This window comes from Hetaerina americana, unplaced genomic scaffold (assembly GCF_022747635.1).
Source record: "Hetaerina americana unplaced genomic scaffold, ioHetAmer1.1.p SCAF_5, whole genome shotgun sequence".
Classification (NCBI taxonomy): domain Eukaryota; kingdom Metazoa; phylum Arthropoda; class Insecta; order Odonata; family Calopterygidae; genus Hetaerina; species Hetaerina americana.
The window spans coordinates 7,531,381-7,556,930 of NW_027287095.1; the positions used below are offsets into that span (position 1 = coordinate 7,531,381).

General features: G+C 35.7%; 1 protein-coding gene across 2 annotated transcripts in view; it reads left to right on the forward strand.

Moving 5' to 3' along the window:
• Positions 1–25,550, forward strand: part of LOC139693888 (protein FAN-like) — a 43,760-nt gene that overhangs the window by 8,629 nt on the left and 9,581 nt on the right. For both annotated transcript variants that reach the window (XM_071592207.1, XM_071592206.1), the window contains 5 exons: positions 1,647–1,809; positions 7,588–7,742; positions 9,074–9,252; positions 14,380–14,511; positions 24,416–24,610. In XM_071592207.1, the coding sequence (XP_071448308.1) occupies positions 1,647–1,809; positions 7,588–7,742; positions 9,074–9,252; positions 14,380–14,511; positions 24,416–24,610 (824 nt within the window). The remainder of the gene's footprint in view (positions 1–1,646; positions 1,810–7,587; positions 7,743–9,073; positions 9,253–14,379; positions 14,512–24,415; positions 24,611–25,550) is intronic.

A 25,550-nucleotide genomic window follows, 5' to 3' on the forward strand; every position in this document is an offset into this window, starting at 1 on the left:
TGCACAAGTTATGTTGCAGTGTGCATGATCACCATTCAAAATATTTTCACCCATTGAATGAATCTACACTCACTTCGTTTTCCATGTTTTCTAAAAGGCATGAGAAGAGTATGTAAAGCAATTTTAGGATGTGCCACAAGATATTTAAAATGTGTGCAGGTGTTTTACATTTTCTACTGTACTTTCTATTGATGGAGCAGGTGCATAGATTATGATACCTAAGAGCATGATAATAATCAACAGGGAGAAGATAACATAGAAACCTAGAATCTTCCTGTTGTTCCTATCAGTGGCACCTTCTTGTAAGCCATTAGAATTGTAGCTATTAGGGTAGTATCTACCTTTAATAGTTGGAGGGAAGAACCTACCGCCGAATGGCCTATCATCATAATAGTTATTAGAGAATGTTATTATCATCATCAGTATTTCAATGCCAAGTATCAGTATTTCAACCCTTCACTAAATCTTTCAATTTAAATTGGTACTTTCCTTTAATGGTTTTCTTTTCACTTTTGCCGACAAGGTCAGTGGGGCTATATTGGCAGTGATATGGGCGAAACTTTCCTGCTCTGAGGCATGCCATTGCTACATAGCATATTTTGTATTTTGCCATTCAACAAATACTAAGACCAATTTGCATGTTGGCAAAATCCACTTTCTGTGATCCCATGGGATGTATTATCAGCCATAAACCCTTTCTGATGGGGTCCTTCAATCCACCCTCTTCAGTTATCCCTATGCATGTAGAGCCTAGGGAATATTTTTGATTGAACCAAGCATTTGAAGCAAATTGCATTTTAAATATTTCAGTCCTGTGTGAAATTGAACGGTCCCTGGCCTAGGAGAGCTCCTTGCAAACCCTGAGTGTGTATGTGTGTGAATATGATTCTTGAGAGTCCCTTTTATTCCTTAACACACCTGAGTGATTGAGTGCGATCTCTAACTTGCCACCTTGTTTTTACCTACCACTTAAAACAAACCCAATGCCAATCAAGTTTATGACCTTATCTATTTTGATTTTCCATCAATAATAATTTGTGAAAGCTTCCCTCCTAAATTCTGTTCCATTAATATTTTAAGTTCCTTCTGGTAACTACCTAGTTTGATTTTTTTGTTGGTAGCCATTCATCTTGTTGCCAAGTTGATATCATTATTTAGTAATGTATTTTATTTTATTGCTTTTATTTTTGCACCGTAAGCTTTTGGGTGTGGTCAATTCAAACAAGTTAAGGCAGATTCCTTTGTTGCTTACATCTCAACTTCTTTGATTAAGCCATTTTATCAGAATCCTAATAAAGATGACAATATAAATAATTATTCATATGAGTGCATCACCTCACTGTGCAGAATCCTCTTGGCATAACTTAAATGGATAATTTGAATTTTCTACTAAAATATGCCTTTTAGGGTACCATGAAATCAGTTAATGTAGTGCAGGATTTTTTTACAATATATCTTGTGTGTCCTGTTTTGCACGTTGCATTAAATTTGCTGGATGGCAATGAATAGGATTTTGGATTTCAATTATTTGTATTGTGTATTGTGCAATTCATGCAAGGGCTCTTTTTAGCCCGCTAAGGACATCCTGGATGCCATTTGTGACAACATAATCTTTATGCTTACCAATTGCACTTTGTATTTTGCAGCATGGCTGACAGAACTTACAATGATTTAACACAATACCCTGTTTTTCCATGGGTACTCAATGACCACTCTTCTGAAGACCTGAATTTTGATGATCCAGCAAGTTACAGGGATCTTTCCAAGCCAGTTGGCGCACTTAATCCAGTGAGACTGAAGAGGCTGAAGGTGAGTGTTCTTTGCATCTGTATGTGAACACTCTTATACTTATTTTGAAACATTAAAGCGCAGTGATTCTATCAAATTATTGCATATTTTATCCTTTCTATTTTGCTCGCTGGACACATTACATTGCAGTAATTTCCAAACTGAAGATGTTGTTGCTTGATTGCCTCATAATTCACCAGATCACAGTGCTTACTATTCAATATTAGATAGTATATCTCTCCTTGTCACCATCACCTCAATAGAGGCCAAGGTTGGTATTGGCATAAAAAGGAAAGCTAGGATGGGCAAATATTGAGAGGGCATGAGGCAGGGTTGCCTGTTATCATTGGCACTTTGCAACAGATATGCAGAGGTAATGTTACGGTTAGTATGGGAACGGCTGGAGCTAGGAATAAAAATGTGCGGTGAGATGATTAAGTTAGGTCTGGAGGTGGTTAAGCAATAGTGAGTCAAACAGTCAAGGGATTACAGTTATTATAGAGTGCTTTTAAGGAAGAATGTGAAAGGTTTAGGATATGAGGATAATCCACCAGAAAACAAAAGTAATAAGTTTATGGAGAATTAGGAAAGTTAACTTGAACATTAAAGTCAGAGGGAATAAACTTGAGCCAGCAAAGCATTTTGTATTTAAGCAGTGTTTTAGAGGGAAAGGAGCACTGTAATAGGGAAATTAGAAACATTGTGTCTTTAAAGGAAGTGTTTACGAGGGTAAAGAAGTGATGACAGATACACTAAGTAAAGATGTGAAGTAAAGATCATAATGAATTTATTGTAGTGCTTTATGGATGTGAGACATGGTCTTTGGGGCAAGAGGATAATAATAATAATAATATATTATTCATTTTGAAAAATGGCCCAATCATATTAAATGTCATCAATATAAATATTACTTAGTATATAAACATAAGTCCTTAAATGTTATGAAGATTGTCATGAAAGAATTCATCTAATGAGTAAAGTGGGTGAGCAAGTAACCAGATATATACCCTATTCTTGAAATTCTGGATATAGTCCAATTTCAACTGAGTAGGCAGATAGTTATACAGTCAAATGTTCACATTATGAATTGTGTTATAAGTTGAGGAAAATCTACAATGAGTAGTATTTAGATTCGGTTTACCCCTTGTGATTTAGTTATGGATGTGAGATCTTAATTGGTAAGTTTCTAGATAAACTTTCACATGAATCAGAGCCTTGAAGATATATAAACTAAATACAGTCATGATTCCATGCCTAATAAAAAAAGGCTAGCAGGAATCATTTGTTGGTATATTAGCAATAAAACGAATGGCTCTCTTTTGCAGTAGCAAAATTTGTTTAACATGTGGGGAATGACCCCATAACTCAACACCAGAATTCAAATGACATTGAAAGAAGGCATGGTAAAGTGTTAAGCGATACTCATTTGAAATGAGAAAATTGAGCTTTCTTAACATATAAACAGCTTTACTCAGTTTATTACAGATCTGACTGATGTGGGTCTCCCAGTTAAGTTTTGTATCAATATAAATTCCTAGTATTTTAGCAGTTAAATGATTGATATCAAATCATTCCTTAGCCTGTCTTTGGGTAATGCTAGTTCATACCTTCGCATCTTCCAGATGTTGACATTTTTGTACAAAAGTGGTGTCATCAGCATATAAAACAGAGTTAGATATCAGATTAAAGGGCAAATCATTAATCATGATGATGAAAAGTACTAGGCCAAGCACAGAGTCTTGTGGGACACCACATTTTACTTTAAGAGCTGCAGATCGACAGCCATCAAGTTCAACCAATGGGTGGCGATCATCCAAATATGGCTTCATTAGTTTCATTGCACATATTGAAAGCCATAAACGATATGATATGGAAAACATTATTTGACTCAAAACAATCACAAATTTGATCTGTTATTATAGCTTCAAAAATTTTACCAAAAACAGGGACTATGGAAATGGGATGGTAGTTAGTTAAATCATCTTTATCACCTTTCTTATAGACAGGTACTGTTTTGGAATATTTTAGAGCTATTAGAAATTCTCCTGTCTCAAAACATAAGTTGAGTTGCTTAGATAATGTTTCCACAATTAACACAATAATGTCCTCTATTAAGGAATTCGACAGACCATACTGTTGGATTTTAAAAAAATTTTACAGTCGATATAATATCAAATGTGGTTATAAAATTGCATTTAAAATTGAAATTATTTGGATGAAGATTTTGCAGCATATTGCCAATACTGGTGGTGTCAAATTTTTGAGAGAACATATTGTCTTCAACAGCTTTAAAGAAAAAATTATTTATAGTGTCTGAGGTAAAAGGAAGATTTTGTTTTGCACTACCATTTCCATGACCAACTTCTTGATTGATTACTCTTCACACTGCCTTTTGTTTATTTATTGAATTGAAAATAAATTCCTTATAAGCTTTATTTTTTTCATGCCTGATTGAGTTTTAATAGTCTCTTTTGTATTTCAAGTAAGCATTTTTGTCATATGGGCTTCTACTGGTTTTGTGAGAGTGGTAGGAACTAAGTAAATCATTTCTAAGAGTTACTAACTCCCCAGTATACCTGAGATTATTTTTAGTTGTAGAGGGAAACAGTTAAGTATTTTTTTTAGGAAAGCAATGTTCAAAAATTTCTAGGAAATTACCTAAAAAACTTGGAAAATAAAGTTGCTCAACTGAGTCTTTGCAAATACCATGCCAATTAATACAAGATAGAAGCAGTTGAAATTCTAAACCTGCTATTGTTATGGGCCTAATGATAATGGTTTTACCTCTATTTGAGAATATCTTAGGAGTTATTTGAGTCTTGAAAGTGAAGCTTATACCTTGATTGTCTGATGGGAGATAGTCAATAACACTTACACTATACAGTTCAGGACCACAATTGGTAATTAAATTATCTAGGCAGGCAGAAAATCGAGTAGGCTGTTTGTTTGCCCACTATAAATTATAAGAAAGCAAAAGATTTTCAAGAACCTGACAATGGCTATTGTTAGTGTTAGATCAATGTTGAGATCTCCACAAATTATGATTTTGGCTTTCAGTCAAGTAAAGGGATGGTACTAGTTCCAGTTGATTACAGATATGCTCAAATATACCATTAGGGAAGCGATACACTAAATCCATGATCAGATTCAGGTCCTTCAACATGATGGCAGATATTTCAAAGTGCAATTCCATAAAGAATTTGTCTAAGTCAATTACTATGGAGGGCATGCATTTTAGGGCATAAATACAGGTATTGCCATTTTTTGATGCAATAGAATGATGCCAAGCTAAAATCACAAAGGCTATACACATCAACTTCATTTTTTGTAAGCCAATGTTCATTGAGACAATGTACATTGTAGCCACCATATTTGACAACTGCTTCTATCTCAGATATCTTATTTTGTAGACATCTCACATTTAGGAAAACTAAATTAATGTCACTACTTTAGTCTGAAGGACTTACATTTGGATATTCCCGTTTGGGGGTGTGTAACAAGCTTAACTAATGAAATATTTGCTGTTGCCTGATGTTGTTGTGATGCTTGATGAAGTCATCAGGCGTTCGATTGGACTGGACACGACCAACGTAGAAGAGAGTCGTCGTGTGAGGAATTCCCACAAATTTACACCTGGCAATGGGCTGCTTACAACTTCTTAACACTGTATTTCGTTTGCATTTGTTTCTCTTATAATGCACCATTTGGAAACCTTCCTCATCAGTAATGGTGAATTTGGGACTCATGATGTGAAATCCTGGGTTTACACTTTTGGGGCACAAATCTGAGGTATCACTATTGAGGCCCAACTGTTCTTTGTCTTCAAACTTCAATACCGTAGAAAACATAACAACTTTCTTTGCAATTGGCGGCAAGTTAATATTTTCAGTAGATCCAGTAGATAGGAGAGCCTGAAACTCCATTCTCAAATTCTCAATATTGGCCGCCATATGGTAAATAATGGGCTTATTTACACGGCGTAGGGAACACGTCCTGTAAATATTGTGGTAGTCAAGAGAGAGCTTTTAATGAGACATCACTTAATCCAGAGCATTTATAGTGATATGCACACATGCAGATAACTCAACTAACAACTTTATCTCGCACTTCAAGTCATGCTTTACAAAAGCCACAGCACATTATGGCCAAAGTCGATGCCATCTTACTATCTCAATGGGCATAGGAGGGAAAATTTGGAGGCTTTTGAGAAATGGGGATGTTGGAAAATGGAGAAAATAGCTTGTGCATAAAAGAGGACTAATGTGATGAAGGGTCAATTATGAGAAGAGAGGAAATTACTGTGGAAAATATCAAAAAGACAGAGAAAATGGATGGAAGAAATTCAGAGAGGTTGTGAAATGTTGAAGGTCATGATAGAAGGGAGAATGTTGGGTAAGCAAGATTGAGGATGGAGAAGAGTAGTCTTTTTAGAGAGTATCAAGGCAGGTAGAATTTGCAAAGAACTAAATAATATGAGGGAGGCAAAGAGGAAGCTCTCATAATACTTGGATCTAAATTGTTATTTGGAAACATCAAAATCCTAACTTTAATTTGGCAGAATGCCTTGAAATTACTTGTCCAAGAGTGTTCAGTACATGAAGCACCTGTTTATGAGTGCATAACACTTGGTGATAAAGTGCTGGTTTTGGGTAAAATACATATTTTTCAGGAGATTTATGAATGCTCCATTTGAAGTGCCTTATAATCCACATTTGAAGTTCCTTTGCCATCTGCAGCCTTTTAAATAAATGCATTTTTTTAAACTTGAATAGGTGGTAATAATTCTGAAAAATATAATCAATGATTTTTAATAGAATAACAATGTTTCATTTCTCTTAAATATTACTTTCAATTTGCTTGGCTCTCAGTTCACATGCATATAAATTTCTCCTCATTCTTTATGTTGTCAATTATTATTACTTTTATTATTACTTTTTATTTGCCCAGAGATCACAATACAAAAATACCAGGTGGGTGGTGTATGTACATGATATAAGGCACGTCAATGAGGAGCAAAGACACAGGCTCAGTTAAGATACATAAAAGAAATGATGCTCATAGTTACATAAATGTTTGGTACAAACCCATGAACATTGGCTGTAACATGCACATACAATATCAAATTCAGAAAAATCATTGATCATTAACATGAATCAGACCATGACCATTGCTAGAAACTAAAAGTATGAACTTACTGGTTGGGAATATTGTTGAGATATTCATCAACCGAGTAAAACATATTGCGCTGTAGATATCTTTTTAATTTATGCCTGAATGCAGCAGTTCCCTTTGTATCCTTGATACTTTTGGGTAGTTTGTTATATAATCTGATGCCCATTTCATTGGGTCCTAATTTCAATGCTTTAGTTCTTATATTCCCATAATGGAAGTCATTCCTGCCTCTGGTGTAATGATGATGATAGGCAGAGTTAAGAGAATAGTTGCCGATGTTATTTTTTATATATAGAATTAAAAACATAATGTAGATGCATGGGAGTGGTAGCAAATTTAATTCACGGAAAATAGGCCTTGATGGAGCATTGTGAGGTTTCCTCGATTGGTTTTTATGACCAAAGAATGGTACTTAGTTACATGGAATGAAGTATGATTTGAAGGGAGAAGTGAATAATTGCCACTTTTATTATTTTTAACTGTTGCAATACTAATATGTCAAGTTTTAATTACAATTTTCTCTATTTCATTGCCATGACCAGTGACATGTCAGTACTGACAGCAAAGTTGGAATAGCAATGGGAGCCTTAATTTTATCACTCATAGACTCCAATCTTGATTTTCCAGGAGCGCTATGAGGAGATGCCGCCTCCAAAATTCTTGTATGGCTCCCACTATTCAGCTCCAGGATTCGTTCTTTTCTATCTGGTGCGCAAGTATCCACATTACATGTTGTGCTTGCAAAATGGACGATTTGATCACCCTGATCGTATGTTTAACAGGTGAGTTGCAGTTCACTGCTTTCAATATGGGTAAGCATGTATTTGCAGAAAAATAACCTCTGCACTTTGCGAATGTATTCAACCGTAATTTTTTGCACCATATTAATGAAGCATTTTTTAGTAAAAATAGAGTGAAATTATGATTAAGGCTTTAAGTTTTTTGAAGTCATACCTGCCACCAATGCCAGAAGGATAACCTATCCTATGGCCTTGCCCATAAACATTCAGAGCATACGTAATAAAAGAGGTTCTAGTAAACGAGTACAAACTCCATATGATCTGTGTCTATGAACATTGGTTAAATACAATTAAATTTGATACTCTTCATATGCCTGGGTATCTTATCGCTAGTGCTTTTTGCCAATCAATGTGCAAAAAAGGTGGTGTTTTAATTCTATTTCCTGAATGCTTTTCCCATGTTCGAATTGATTTCTCGTACCAATTTCTCAGTGAAGAACTAACATTTGAATCCTATTTAGCCTGTTTCAAGGTGGATACTTCTGTGTTTTCCTTACCTAACTAATGAAATTCTTGGAAATAATCCATAGGTCAATTCATGACCCATGTATAATAATTACAGGTGACTTCAGTTGTAATTGTATGGGCGTTACCAAAGCTAAGCATAAATTTTTGGATTTATTAACTTCATATAGCATCTGTGCTACCAACAGTAAATCTACCAGAATGAGTGCTAGTTCTCAAACCATTTTAGATAATGTATTGACTAATATCGACCTTGAACTCATTCAAAAAAATATCATGAATGGCCACCCATCAGATCACTACCCACTTCTTTCTACAATAGCTGTGTTCACTTGTAATGAAAGTAAAAAAATGCTGCAAAAGGTCAGAACATGATCACCTTTTGTGAAATATTAAATTCTCATGAGTGGTCCAGTTTGTTTGTCATAAGAATTATGGTATTCATGGTTCATAAAGACTTCAGCCATATTCCCAAATGACCATAAAGCATCTCAATCCAGTAACTATTGTTTATTATGATTGTTTCAGCATAGTTTTTAATGTTTCAACAATATAAGAATATTGCAAATATAGATGTTTATATTGTCTTTCACCATGGCTAGAGTTCTTTTTACTATGAACAATAGTTATACAAACTTATATTGGTAGTCAGTCGATAATTTTTCCCATGCGATTTGAAGGAGTCTGTATGCAGTGTTTGTTGAGGTTTATTTTGTGACCTTGACATGATGGCTATGAAAGGCATTGTTGCACCAGTCCAAATGCTAAAATGAATGTGGATGATTACTTGAGGAATAGGTTTCTTGTATTATTCATTTGATGTGAGAGTGAGTTTGGTGTCATCCTAGCGTACGAGACGTGTGGAAAAATGTCCAAAGCAACATGGCGGACTTCAAGGAACTAGTGCCCGAGTTTTACGATGTGGATGGCGAGGGCGACTTCTGCAACAACTTCTTTGGCATTGATTTTGGCCGAAGACATGATGGCTCCCGAGTAGCTGATGTGGAGTTGCCGGGTTGGGCAAGAGGTGAGATGGTGCAATGTTTCATATATGTGTTAATTGCATTATTGTGGTGGTTTGTGAATTTCGTTCAAGAAGATTCCACATGGCAGGTTACAGCGAGGTCTCTGTCCATCAAAACTTAAAGGCTGCTTGATAATGAAACTCTGTGATCATAATTCTGAAGAGGAACATGTAGATTAGTAAAATCTTTTTCCTTTCATAATTTGAACATCCAAAATATTGGACTTTCATTTGAATTTATCAAAAATATGAAAACAAATATATATAACTATGGGCATGACTTGACAAAAAGTAGACTTCTGACCCTTAGCCTATCCCATAAAATGAGTGGGACTAATGGTTTTAGGAACAGGTATTGAAACAGCATCTGTATTCAGTTGTCCAAAATAATCCTCCTCCCCCGATTTGCTAAATTCTTGATTGGTTCTTCAGGGATATTATCCATTCCCACAGCTTTCTATGATTTCTTTTTCTTTATTGCCTTTTCTATGTCACAGTTAGTTGTTCCTTTTCCTGAGCTATTCTATCAACACTACGATACATTGCCTTTTTATATTCAAAATTACCTGCCCATTACCTTTACCATGTAGTTTCTCTATATATTCTTTCCATCTTTTCAGAACCTCCTCAGCTTTGATTAATATTTTACTTGTGCATTTCTATTAGTAGTAGTAGTTTTAGGGGAGGCTACCGACAGCTAAGGTCATTTGTGCCATTAGGGATGGATGGGAAGGAAGGGTGGAGAGAAACCTGGCATCAGCATTAAGCTGTTCTTAACAAAAGGTGCTAAGGGGTCAGTAGTTTAACGTTCCATCTGACGGATGGCGCACTCACTCAAAGTGCTCTCCACAAAGCAGCTCATGGAGGGATCAGGATACCACTGAAAAATATCTGCTGTCTCCAGGATTCGGACCTGGGCCATTTAATTGGGAAGCCAGTATGTTAGCCACTGAACCGTCCTGATCCCCCTCTCTATTAGTATAAATAAAATTTTCTACCTTGAATCCTGAGAGTTCCTTCACCTTCCTTCATGTGTATTGCATTCTTTTTGCCATCTTGATAAACTCCCATGTCCTCACATTGCTCCTTCAACCATGTTTCTCTTGCCCCATTACTTTCTCCCCTCATGTTATTATTTAGCTTTAGTACTTCATTCTCCTTAACCCTGTGTTCATATTCTTCCACTCCCTCCTCGCATCTTTTTCCATAATCATATCTTCCGTAATCTATAGCTTCCTTAATATTTTTTCTATTTACTATGCCTATTGTTTCATTTGCTGCTTTCTTTATCCCTTGCTTGAGATATGCCCATTTTTCTTCAACTATATTCAACCCCTTAACTGTTTGAATTTTGATGACATATTGGAACAATAAAAAATAATTTTATTCTTTTCAATAATAGTTACTCTTAATTTTGCCGTGCAAAAATTGTGTGTGAACAAATCTTAAGTTATTATGAAATCCATCCATGTATCCCCTATTCAGCAGGCCAAATTTTTCCCAATCTCAGTACTTCTGAAAATAATACCCTCCAAATTAGTTTATTTTAAGTATTTTTTGATCTGATTGTTACTTTCCTCTGTTTCTAACGACTACTGAACACTTCCTCCATTCTCAGTACCACTTCCATGTTGCACATGTAAGTTTTTTATGCCAAGATATTCGTGTCGGAATGGGGGAATGAAGCCCTAATTTTTCCATCTTGCCATTATTTGATGGTTTAGTTCACATAAGGTAAACCACCTTGGATGGATAAAACCTGAACAAGCACTTCTATCATTATGTTGATGCACTTTTTAATCTGGCAACAACATATCCGTTAATGTAAGCATCCTTGGGGTATCCGGGCATATGGGTATTGCTAACAATGAAAGAGCTGACACAACGGCTCAGTAGGAAGCAATGGAACATAAACTATAGAGGAATGGAGGCCAGTGTAGAGGACCACTTCTAATAAAGTTGCACTACAAAGAAGCAGTTTTGTTGATGAAGTCATCTTCCATCAGGAGCCGTCATAGGAAAGAGGCGGCAATCACATGCCTGAGAATATCATTGCATGTTAGCCCATTTTTATCTCTTCAATGAAGAGAGGGCACCTCCTAGATGTGTTAATTGCAGCCTCCCTCTTGAGTGTGGCACATCCCATAGTTAAATGTAAAAAATACCAGGCCATGCACATCAGGCTTAAGTGTAATGGGTGACTTAGAGTGGCTACTTAGTAATAATAATAATACATTTATTTGTCCGGAGATTTGTTGCATATTCATGCATACACAAATATAGGACACGTCAGATATAAATTTCACAATTTTAGAAGAGATACAATATATATATATATATATAAATATATAATATTTATATATATATTATATATATATTTTATATATATATATATAAATATATATATTATATATATATTATATATATATATATATATATATATATATATATATAATATTTATATATATATATTATATATATATTTTATATATATATATATATAAATATATATATTATATATATATATTTTATATATATATATATATATATATATATATATATATATATATATATACATACATACCAATACACTAGTATAATTACATATTAATTGTTTAAGCCAGAATTGACGCATAGCGACAATTCAAGGTATTCATTTACAGAATAGAACATATTATTTTTTAAAAGGTTAAACAGCTTTTTCTTGAAAACAGGTACTTTTGTTTCATATTTGATTTCATGGGGAAGTTTATTGAATAACCTTAAGCCCATTGCTTTGGGTCCATGGGCAGTATTGTGTGTCCTGACAAATGGTTGGTGCAGGTCATTGCAGGTCCTTGTGTAGTGACTATGGTAATTGTGGTTGGACTTGTAGTGGGAAATATTACCCTTTGCATGTAAGATGACATTAAATATATTTATGCAAGGTACTGGTAATAAACCAAGTCTTTTGAAGAGAGGTTTACATGGTGCATGGCAAGGAGTATTGCTCATAATACGTATAATCCTCTTTTGGATTTTGAAGATTATGCCCACATGGAGAGAGGAACCTGAAGACCTGAACCTGAGAAGAGGATACTGGAAGTAACACGAGAATAAAATTCACCATAGTAAATGGATAGAAGGACCTCTGAATTTATAGAATATCTAATATTTCTAATAAGGAAGCATAGGGAGCTTAACTTGCTACGTAATTTGAAAATGTGTTCCTCCCAAGACATGTTTCTATGCAGGATTACTCCCAGGAATTGGATACTGGAATTTTGGGGTATGCTCACACCTTCTACATTTACTGAGATTGCAGATGAAACTTTCTTTTTATTAGTAAAATAAATCAGGTTGGACTTATTTATATTGGGTTTTAGAAAGTTATGAAGACACCATTCATTGAAAATCTGAGCTACTTCAGCTGCTCTTTCTGTCAAACTGTCTACTGAGGAGGCTGACACAATGATATTTGTATCATCAGCATACAGTATTGGGTCTATCCCCTTAATGAACTTAAGCTTGTCTGGGAGATCATTGATATAGATTAAAAATAAAATAAAATAGTGTTAATTCTGATAGCCTGAATCATAAATCGTTCTTTCTAAAACAAAGTGGCCTATCTAATAAATTGTAACTATCCAACTCCTAAAGAGTAATATTAATTGATTTATTTTGTATTAATATTATTTTAATTGAAGGCTGAATGAGGTGCAATATGCCCTAATATTATTTGCCTTGACTGGGATTCGAACCTGGATCTCTTGATGTCTGGCTGAGTACTTCAGCCATTTAAGGTATTGAGGTATCCTCGTACGCACTGACATTTTTGGGGCTTCAAAGGAACAAGATGTTATAATGTTATACAATGCATACAATATCACAGGTATTCATAGTCATTCCCCCTGTGCTAGAGTCCATGGGGTTGAGCCAACTTTTAAACCAACTTTTTTTGAAAGCCAACTTTTTTTAAGTTCATTCTACCAGCTTACCAGAATTTTTCAGGTCCCCATTGTCACAACAGCCATTCACATACCATTAACTATAGAGAATTCTATATATTCCACGGTTTTGTCCATTGCATTGTATTCTGGGGAGCATCATGCCGGAAATCAAAGATATTTTCAATTCTGAAAAGGATTGTTCACCTCATCGGCAAGGAGAAATATGGAGATCATTGTCATCCAATGCATAACAGATGAAGAATACTCTCTCTTCATGGTTATTCTATTTTATCCTAAGAAACATTGGTGAAAAGTGAATTTTTGTATCTTATAAAGAACAGTATGTACATAATTACTGAACTGGAAGTAAAAATGGCTTTCACACTCGATTTATTTGAACCTGAGGTAAATTGTTGAGACCTAAATCAGTCTAAATTAAAATGTTCAACAAGCTGCCTCAGAGTCTTAAAATGACTGAAATTAAAGCATAGTTAAAAAAAATTAAAGCTTTCTCATTGGAAAATTCATATTACCCAATAGGTGACTTTTTGTGAGACCATTGAGTGCTGTTGGTGTATGTATTCTTTTCTGATGGGTTTTATGTCATGTGAAGATTACTTACTCTGTAGTTAGACATTTAGGCAAATTTAAACAATAATATTACAAATTCTAGTTAAGACAAGGTCCATAATACCCCAAAATAATCAAAAGTTAAAATGTGCAGATACTTTATGATGATGTTGAATAATAAAGAGAAATTACTTGCCTAAATCATCTTGGGAAGATATGATTTTCCTCCAAAAACATATTAAGCTCAAGAAAAAGGAAAACATCATTCAAGAATAAACTATTTTCTCCTGTTCCTTAAGCTTCCCTGAGATGGCAGAGTACAGGGAACCTCTATTCTGATGAGTGGCTTGACTGTAAGCCAAGAAACTTAAGAGCTTATGGTTTGACATAAAAGCATCTGACCCCCATGATAATGTCACATGCCTTGTTTTTAACCCATCTGCTTTATGTTAGTTTAAATATTTTTGAGGGGCTAGAAAAATGTTAATCCTTTCATTAACTGTCAATTTATTTTAGAACTCAGTTTTTAGTGGTTTTATCAAAGAAATTATTATATTTTTATTGTTTAGTTTCTGTGGTACGTACTTAAACTTATGCGAACATCCTCCCCTTCAAATTGCTGTCGTTTCAGATTCCAAAGATTTTGTGAGGAAGATGAGAAACGCTCTTGAAAGTGATTATGTGTCCAACCATCTCCATACCTGGATTGACTTGATATTTGGATACAAGCAGCATGGGGAAGAAGCCGTAAAAGCTGACAATGGTAAGTATGTCCCATTATTCTCCCTCATTTATCAATTGCACACATTGCCCTCATCACGTTAACTGTGTGAAATTCTCATCTTCCACAATCTGTGGAAGATTCTCATCTTCCTCTATATGTGGTGTCTTTCAGGATTTTTTTTTTAAACTTAGAAAACCTTTTAGCATTGTGAAAGAGATATGTACTTCCCTAGAATATGATATTTTTTACACTCTAAAGACATGACTTTTGAACAGTATAACCTTTTTTATTTCAAAATTTAAAACTCAAAAATACGGAATTCAAATTTGAAATTAATATAGTTTGCGAGAAGCCTTAAATTTCTGAAACCCCATCTGAAGTAAACAGGAATTAAATTTCTAATTAAAATTTGACAATTTATTTTTGAACAAAACTCATTTTTCCATGTTTCAATGTCAAATCACATGCAACATTGTTCATGGGCTATGTATTGGAAAACACAGCTAACAAGATAATGATGTCAAAACACCTATTCAAAATAAATTGTGAAATGGTACTCAATACCATATTTTCCAGCCCATAAGATGCACTTTTTCAAATCCCAAAATGTGCTTTCATCTCACACGTGGGGCTGCTGCAAAATTTGCTTGCATTGGGGTAATGCGGATGCCGCCCCTCTGCTAATGCATTGTATCTCTCACAATGAAGTCCAAAGAACCTACAGGCACTCAAACTCAGCTCAGCAATAAAAGAGCTTCATTCAATGCATAATACATTCCTTTCTATGTAGTGTGCATACCTGCTTTTCCCCACAGAAACTAAGTGTTGTGTAAAAAGTTACAATTAATTAACTTCATGTAATCTAATGAGAGAAGGTTGTCATACAGTATTGCATTCAAACTTAAAAGTCATGAATTACACTTCAGAACACAGATAGAGGGCAGCTGAAAGGCACTTTGCTCCCCCTCTGATTGAGATGATAATATGAGAATGGAGGGAGCAGAAGGTGGATTTAGTGGATTCAGAGAGATGAAGTCAAAAAAACTTAATGTTCATTTGCCTCTAAATGGCCAAAGCTTGAGGGAAATGTTAAGAACTGGATAAGAAACCGCTGGAAGAATGGGATGACTGCTTCAACAAAAATGATTTTAATTGAAGTGAGAAAATAAGCAATAGGTATGTCTATTGTCAATTTCTCTGGAACATTGTCATGGCAATAGAGAATCATGAAGAGAAATGTTCTGTGTGTGCATACCAGAACTACAGTAGACCAAAAACTGCATAGACAGTAATGATAAAGACTTCTGGTAGTAAGAAGATATTCAATTCTGTTTCTCTTGCATGTTGTGCTGATGGTTCAAAACTTCCTCCTTTGTTAATGTTTAAATGAAAATGCTGCCATGATGTACAATTCCCCATGGAATTTATATTCATTCTCATACGAAAGGATAGATGTACAGGGTATGAAGCTGTGAATTCTATGGTCTCGGGCTCAACTTTGTGGAGGTTCATGTTCGATTAAATGAATATACTTTGTAACTTCCACACAATTTTTTATTCGTACTACCGGTTTCAACGCAACGGCGTCATCATCAGGTACCTGATGATGACGCTGTTGCGTTGAAACCGGTAGTACGAATAAAAAATTGTGTGGAAGTTACAAAGTATATTCATTTAATCGAATATGAAGCTGTGGTTACAGAAGGTATAGTTCATGAAGGTATGGTAATGGTTCTGGCATCTTGGTGTTCTTCTGAAGAAGTCATCTTTATTAGTGTGCGATCAATATAAGGCCCATGTAACAGAGTCTGAAAAAAGCTGTGCTACTGAACTGAAGATACATTTTGCTGTGATTCCTAGTGGATGAACTCCTCAATTACAACCCCTGGATGTTTTCAGTCTATAAACTGTCCAAGAGGTTAATGAATGAGGAGTAGATAAAGTGGATTGAGGCACCAACTCATAATTTCACATTGATGAAAAGAATGAAACAGCCATCAATTTATAGTTATTGTGAGTAGGAGAAAAAGTCCTGGCAGAAAGTTAAAAGTAGGACTATCATAATGTCTCCTTAAAAATATGAAATTTGCAATGCGCTAGAAGGAAGTGAAGATGGCATTGTGTGTGAGAAAAGTGGCAACTTTAGTGAAATAACTGCATATACTGCCTGTATGATTTTAGCCACAGTGTTGATGAATTTCTGGGATTTACAATGAATAAACATTGATACATTGCTACTTTTATTAATGTAACCATTTCATTTTCTTCTAATAAAGTGTTAATATTTAAATACTTTGATCTTTTTCTGTCGGATGCAAGTATTTTCCATAAATTCCAACCTGAAAAATCACAGTACATCTTATAGGCTGGAAAGTATGGTGATTTTATTTTTATATAAATGAAATAAATGCACTTTTTAAAGTCTAACAATTCCAGATTTTGCAACAATCCTGTACTGTGTAACAGTCCCCATTTTTGTGTAAATGGTGTCCTTGTGTGTGGATTCCTCAATATAAAATAGCACGATAGTATCAAATTCCAAAGATCCAAGATTACCAAGATTGTAAATATCACTACCTCTAACTTGAATCCCAGTCAAAGCAAATGATTTTTACAATCTGTGGAATTTCTGCACACATAGATGACCCCATTAAAGTAACTGTCGACCAGTTCCCCCCCCCCCCTTTCTTCAAGAGTTGAGAATTGCATTTGTATCATCTGCAAATGAAATGGGGCTGAAGCGATTGATGGAACCAATTCTTTCAATAGAATAATAAGGTACAGAACAGATGTTTCACTCCTTTTCAACAATTTCAACTAAGTATTTGTTTAAGGCTCAACCCAGTCACACAAGGTACCTTTGATGCCAAGACTTCCAAGTTTTGACAATAGTATGTGCTGATTTATTTAATAAAAGACTTGAGAGAATCAAAAAATGTCCTCACTCCAGTCAAGGGTGACTACAATGTGGCCAACTACTTGGAATATATCTGAGGAGATTGTCGTAGCTTTTATAAAGACAAGCTTAAAAGGTGAAGATCCTAGTTTACCTTCCCCATTCACATGAATTTAGTACACACAGGAACTTATACAGAAAAGTGAGCAAATAAATCTCCTAAAGAAGTGATTAGTTCACAACTGATACCATTGAAATTATGAGAGAAGGAATCATGGCTACAAAATATGCTACACTCTTCTATTTATGTAAACTTAGCAAAGCTTTTTTACATAAATCAGATAGCATAGATGAATTTTCTCACAAAATACATGATTCTCGAATAAGGCACATTCTAGTGTACGAATGGCTCCTTAAAAAAGTCATGGTAAGGGTGCAAGGCTAATTTGTGTCCTTTTGTCATGCCAGTGTTCACTGTCAACTTGGAGGGAAGACAATGCTGAATAACTGAGCAATGCTCTTTATGTGGCCTGGATCCTGGTGATACATTGGAAATGAAATGTAGATTAAGACTTTCCATGGTGAAGGCTTTACTTAGCATCTTACTAACCTTTTCACCCCTGATTATGGCAGAAAATGCATGCTTCTGAGCCTTTGGCAGCCTCCTTTCTTTGCCCTCAATCAAAGTCATTGTACTAATACTGGCCACCACAGATGCAAGTAGCCCTTACCAAATCAACTCATTGTTTATAGTTGCCTGCTACACTGTCCTCAGCCATTCTTTTATCATCAGCTTTGATGTTCAAAGTGCAATGCACTAACTGCATGGATTTCTGTCTTCCTTTCTATAACTCAATTAATGCGCTTTCCACCAATTTTATGGTAATTTTTTCAAGTTAAAACAGAGTGTAGCAATTATGAATAAAATGGTTATTACAAAGCCAAATGTATGAATTCTTTGGAAACAAATAAGTAAATGGCAACGGCTTTAACTCTATAATTTGAGCTGTGAAATCAAAATGCCGTTTTCTGTCCATTTAACAAACATGTCTATTTAATAAATAGTATGAAAATAATTGGCATTTCATGGACTATGAACTTCCATTCACTGGCTAACCCATGAAATGAGTGCTACTAATGTTTTTGGTAAAGATAGTGGAAATTCTTTTTCCCACCATTTAGAATCTTACTGCGTTTAGTCTTTATTGTCTGCTACTCTCACTTCCATTGAAACAGGCCTTGATAATAGTTCTGCTTCTTGAGCTGTGACAAGATTCTCTCTCATTATCGCCTGCAGAAGAGGACCCTTTGTTAAGTAAGCTCTGCTCTAGAATTTTCATATTACTTTTAAATTTCCCCAAAATGATATGTTCGTGTGATACTTGTCAAATTCAAGAGTATCAATTTGTCTTTTGATTTGTAGACTTTGTGATTGATGATCATTACAAATAATTTTCTTTTTTTACTGTTTAAAAGAAACTAAGTAAGTATACAAGATTTGTATAAAAAGAATCGGGGAAACTTTTGGAAAAATAGATTTATTTGAGAGATTGCTACAATGCCTCAAAATTCTTTGAAGTACGTCCCTTGAGCATCGACATACTTTTTCCAGTGGCTTTTCCACAATTGGAAGGCTCCCTGGTTGGTGGATTCCAGAAGGTCCTTAAGAATACGAGGGCAAGCTTCTTTGACAGCGCATAGGGTCCCATGGTGGTGTCCTTTAAGGGAGGGCTTCACCTTTGGGAATAGAAATTAGTCTGCTATTGCCAATTCGGGCCTGGAAGAGGGTTGGGTAATCGTCGCGTTGCATTGAAGAAGGTCTTTGCAAGCAGACACTTGACTCTGTTCTTCGTTGTCCGTCTAGACCTTTAAGATGAGTCAGCGCAGATCTTTCGCATTGCCAAATTTCAGTGATAATGGTGTGCACTGTCATCTTATCAATGCCAGTATGATCTGTGATCATACGCACACTTCACCGACATTCTGAATTCAGCACTTCGCAAACACATTGCACGTTTTCATCGGTTCTTCAATATCATCTATGGCTGACCAGTGCAGGCTCATCCTGCACACACTCTTGGCCATCTTTGAAGAGTTTTTGCCACTTAAAAACAGCAGTTTGTGACATGATTTCATCCTTAAACACTTGGCAAATCAAGCCCAACATCTCCGTACCCAATATCCCCAGTCCAACCCAAAATTTGAGGTCATTCTGCTGTTCAGTCATTCGCTACATTTTGCGCTTGCACCAAGTCACTCAACAGGAGTCCACTAAAAGCATGATCTAGCCTGAACGAATGCTTGCAGGCGATTGGCTCATGTTGAAGGTCAGACCCCCCACCACAGAGCCTGTGCGGTATGAGTGTGCTATGACGTACACTCTTGTCAGGAAAAAATTGTTCCCAATACTTTTTTTGCAATCCTTGTATGGTACTCATACAGTTTCCCAGAAGCATAAGTGGAATTAATTAAAAATTTAATGCCCGTGAAGTGCAGTGTTACAATGAAGAGGGTGAAAGGGGGAAGGAGGACAAGAAAATGGATTGAGTAACTCTTAACAGGGCTGGAAAGAAATGAGTACCAAAAGGTAGTTGACAATATTCTGATCAGAGATAAGGGAATGAATAAAATGGAAGAAAAATGGGAATATCTTAATCAAGGGATGAAGAAAGCGGCTAATGAAACAATTGGGATGGTAAATAGAAAAAAGGTTTAGGAAGCCATTGATTACGGAAGATATTATTATGGAAACAGGTGAGAGGAGGGAATGGAATGACGTGACCGTAGACTTAGGGAGAAGAAAGTACTAAGTGCTGAATAATAAACTGAGGTGAGAAAGTAATAGGGCAAGGGGAAGAAGGTGGAAAGAGCAGGGCGAGGACATGGGGAGTTTATTGAGATGGCAAAAAGGGTGCAATATACATGAAGGAAGGTGAAGGAACTCTCAGGATGTAAGAGAGGAAATTCGATGTGCACTGTTAGAGATAAAATATGGAAAGAATACATAGAGAAACAAAATCATAAAGGCAATAGGCCAATGAGTTTGAATGTAGAAGGAGAATGTGATATTGATAAAGATATCTTAGGAACAGGAATACTTAACTGTGACATAGAAAAGGCAAGAAAGGGAAAGAAATTGGAAAAGACTGTGGGACTCAAAAACATCCCTGTAGAACCACTCAAGAATTTAGGAAATCAAGGCAGAAGTTTTTATGGGCTCATTAGAATTTTTATGATAGAGGAATGTGGCCAGAAGATTTTGTTTTGGCGGTGTTGATACCCATCCCACAGAATGGAAATGTAGGATGTGAGGACTAAAAGTTTGATTTCATTTGCACTCAAAACAGTACTTTGAATTGTGAACAAAAGGCTGAAGAAGAGAGCTAATGGTTACTTGGGATGAGATCAGTTTGGGTTTACACAAGATGCCATACCAGTGATGAGGTGACCAGTGGATAGGAATATGGAGTAAAGCCAGGTTGCATTTGTCTGTTTCATGAATTTTGAGATAGCACTCCACTGAGTAAACAGGTAACAATTAATATACGTTTTGCAGAAAATATGTGTTGACCGGAGAGATAGATGACTGGTCCGGAACATATATACATGTGTCAGAAAATCGGCTGTACATCTCTTATAATACTTGAGTAAAATCTCAAATTGAATCAGCTGTCTTCATATGAATAATAAACTAATTGAACTTCAAACATAGTTATGCCCTCTTGAAGTGAATTTTAAATTATTAGACAATTATTACAAGCTCAGTTTTTTAAATTAATTCAAATAATATTATCTGTTATCTCAGCTGGCTTTAGAAAACCTAAAGAATATGGTCCCAACTTGAAGTGGATTGATAATTAAGTAATGAAAATAATGCTGTAAAAAATAAATTTTATCATAACAGAAATTTAAGTAATGAATTGACTGATATTACATAGGTCAACAATATGAGTTAAATAACTACTCATTTCTTAATGCAGTTCCTAAAGGTTTTGGAAATATTTTTAAAAGCTTTGTTTTAATGTTACCTATTCTTTTTAAGTATGTAATATCTCATTGGTCTTTTGAGCCTGAATCAATTTTTCTGCATTATGCCTAAAGATAATGTTTGTACTGCCCTAAATAGTGCCCTAGATAATGCCCTAAACTTGAGTTAACTCATTGTAATGCACATTTAGTGGGTGACTGCATTAAAAGTTACTTTTGTGGCATCTCCTGCAGTTTCTTGGAATCTGAGTTAACTCTTTCTGTTGAACAGTTTGTGGATAGGATGTAAACTAATTTCCTCTTTTACCAAGGGTGGAGTTGTTTTGCTGTTTTCTTTATAGGTATAGATTTCCATCATGACCAAATGATGGCTGTTTAGAAGACTCATGGCCCTCATTTTGAATTAATTTCTGCAAATGATGACTTTCAGCTGCTACTGGCCCTATATAAACTAGCCCTATAATTTTTCAGTTTGAACCAGAAAATTAAGAAAGGTTTGGTGGTCATGGTGCAAAAAGTGCATTTTGGTGCCTGTTCTCACTGATTAGATTGGTGGTTAGCAGTAACGGCATGAGCGTTTTGAAAAATCCATGCTAAAATGAAAACTGTTTGGGTAGTTCAATAAAGAGTGATCACTGATTCTTTTATTTGCAATTTATCATGAATATTTCATATTTTATTAATATGTATTTGGTGCAATTTTTATTTAAATGACTGCAGTATTGCATCATTAGAAACCATTGCAAGTTGATACATGCTCAGTTTACCATCAATGATGGAGGTAACACGTGATGCTCCATTGAAATTTTTCTTTCAACAACTGAACATATCTGTAGCCAAGGCCTATGTAACACTATCGGAGGCTTTTTGAGAGTCTGTTCATCTGAGATTTAAGGGTTATTCCATGATCCATCCACAGTTATATATGTATCAATGCAGAAACTCATCAAGATTGTGACAGAAAAGTGCCAGACCAGCCTCTGAATCGACCATACAATTGCGTTTATTCTCCACTGAGAGCAAACGTGGTACCCATCTTGCCAAGATTTTTTTCGCACCCAATTTTTCGTTCAAAAGTGAAACCACTGTACAGCCTTGTGATATGCATGTGTCCTCAACTATTTTGTGAACTTTGATTCGTTGATCACTCATTTCCATGTCATGGATTTTGTCAATAATTTTGGTGGAGGAAGTCAGTTCCAACTGTGGGTCCCAAACAATGTTCTTCATTTGTAGATGTACAGCATCATTTAACCTCATTTACTACACAATTGTAAACAGTTGCAAACACGAGCAAATGCACCATGACCTTTATCCAACACAGCTTTGCTCTCTTTCGGTGTTAAGGCTTTTAAATAATTAATAAAAGTTTGCAATTGTTTACAATTGGGTAGTAGAAGTGTTTAGTTGCTGCATAAAGCTCAGTTTTAATTACACGAGTGTGTTGCTTCAATCAACAATGGAAATGAAACCACACGATGAATATAGCTGAAACTTAAACAGCAATCTGGTGAGAGATGAGGCCTACTAAAAGGAACCTTTTTCTGATACTATGAGTCCTGTCTGTTGGATTTTCTGAGTTATTGAATAACCCACATATCAGAAAACAAAAAAAATTATCTCTACGGATTTTTTATTTTATTTCGGTGACCAGACACAGTGTGGCATATTAATGTAATAATGCCAATAATTTAGCAAGATTAATGCCTAAATCAAAACTTTTAAAGCTACTAATTATATAATAATAATTACACCGGACAGCACAACAGCCTATTCAACTAAGTTGACTGCAACACAGTAAACTGTAAAAGATAAGTCATCTAGAGTTACAGAAGGAAATCATTATTCATTCATTATATTCCTTTAGAATTTTTGGCGCAGTTATTCTGTGGGAGGTATTAATAGTTATAGGCTCATAGTAGTTGAAGGTACAAGTGATGATATTGTTTCATTATAAATAGGAATTTGTAGTTAATTCATGGTGTTTAAATTATATATAGATTAAAAATGTGTAATGTGATTTAAACTGAATTTCTGGCTGTCAGAATTGGAAAAATTAGGTGAATGCCACATGCTAATCCTTCTTAAAATGCATCTGGAAGGTGAAGCCATTCATGTGACCCTCTCCTGCTCCCAGAGGCAAGAGCTCCCCATAATGTCTTAATCTGGAATGTTCATCCATGTTCCTGTTCAAGGTTATCCAACACAAGCTTTCATTTTCTAGTACCCCCTTTTTCAGTGCAATATGTTGTACTTACGCAGTCTACATGGTTTGCATGAAAAGTTTTGGAAAAATAGATTTATTTCAGATATTGTCATAATGCCTCAGAATTCATCAAAGTACATCCTTTGAGCGTCAACATACTTTTGTCAGCATCTTTTCCATGATTCTAAGGCACCCTGGTGGGTGGATTCTGGAAGGTCCTCAAGGGTACGTGTGCAAGCTTCTTTTACGGCACTTAGGGTCCCATAGTGGTGCTCTTTGGAGGATTTCACTTTTGGGAACAGGGAATAGTCTGCTAGAGCCAAGTCAGTACTGTAAGGGGGTTGGGGAATCATCATGATGTCGTTGCAGAAGGTCTTCGCAAGCAGACACTTGACTGCTCTTGGTCGTCCGTCAAGATCTTTGGGACAAGTTTGGCACAGATCTTTCACTTAACCAAATTTTCAGTGATAATTGATAATGCACTATCATCTTATCAATGCCAATACAATTTGCGATCATTCGCACACTTAACCAACAGTCTGAATTCAGCACTTCACGCACACTTCTGGAAAAAATTTTTACTAATACTTTTTTTTACAAACTTTATATATGTTTTTGTTTCAGTTGATGAGCCAACTTGTCGCATTTGACAATTAGACTGAAATTTTAAAGAGTTTAGCCATTATTTTAATGGTCAAAAACAGGGTGTTCTCTTACGATAGAAGGGTGTGCACCTGTCTATGCAGAATTTCCAGTGAGGGGAGAGGTTTGGCGACCCCTTGGGAGATTGTTAGAGGAAGAGAGACCTCAACTGTGTGAACATGAACACAACTGTCCCCCTTTCTTCTTTCCAGTGTTCTACCACCTGTGTTATGAGGGTGCGGTGGACTTGGACTCTGTCAAAGATCCAAACCAGCGCCATGCCTTGGAAGTGCAGATTATGGAGTTTGGCCAGATACCCAAGCAGGTATTCACTCTGCCGCACCCAAGCAGGATCCAAAGGATCCCTCAGCACCACATTGCAGAGCAGGATGCAAAGCTGATGGAGGGTATGAGTGAGCCTCACAATAATATCTTGAGCAGCTGTGCATGTGCATGCTCTGTCTAGATTGCTAGATGTATGAACATTGAATGACTTTCATGCAAAAGGAATGAGCATCAACTGGTGCTGCTACCTCAGTCTCAAATTTTAATTACCTCGCTATTGGCATATGCCTTCTGAAGGTTGTAAATTGAAAACAATATACAAGTATGCTTAACTATTTTAAAATATTATTTGCTTCATGTGCTAAGATATTTTCCCATGTCCTGAGAATCACTAAATCATTCCATTCATTGCAGTCTTCAAAGTATGGCAGATACATGTAATAATGACATGCTGGAATAAGTTTTCATCCATGTACTTGCCAAACAATAAATATTTTCTGGCAAGAAGGGTTATCTGGCACTGAAAGATCAGATTCAGAAGATTGCTTCATGGCTTATATATGCCAATTGGAAAATGCAATTAGATGAGAAAACAATTGTTTTTCTTTTTGCTGAGAACTGCTCTGCCACTCAGAGAGGTGTCAAATTGAGAAGCATCAAATTTGAATTTCTTTGAATTGACCAGGGAGAAAACTTGTACTGGTGAGGCATTGATACTGAAAATTCATTGTTCAGTTGTAAATTTCCTTAAACAAGGTTGTCATCCAATGAAAGGTGAACAATCGAAGGCAATATATTAAGGGACCAGTAGCAACTGCAGAGTATAAGAAGACTGCACCCTTGCTTCATTGGTGAAGAATCAAAGGCCCTTAAAAATTGTGAATGTTTGATGTGTCCTTTCACCAAAAAGTAAATTTCAGAGATTCTGCCCGTTTCCTGTAGTCCGAGTAATCATAGTTGTGGTGTAAACATCGTGCATAAAGCATTATCCTGCTTGTAATGCAGGTATGAGGCAAGCCCCTCAAGGGCAACACTAGTTGGTTTTGCAGTAATTCATTTGGA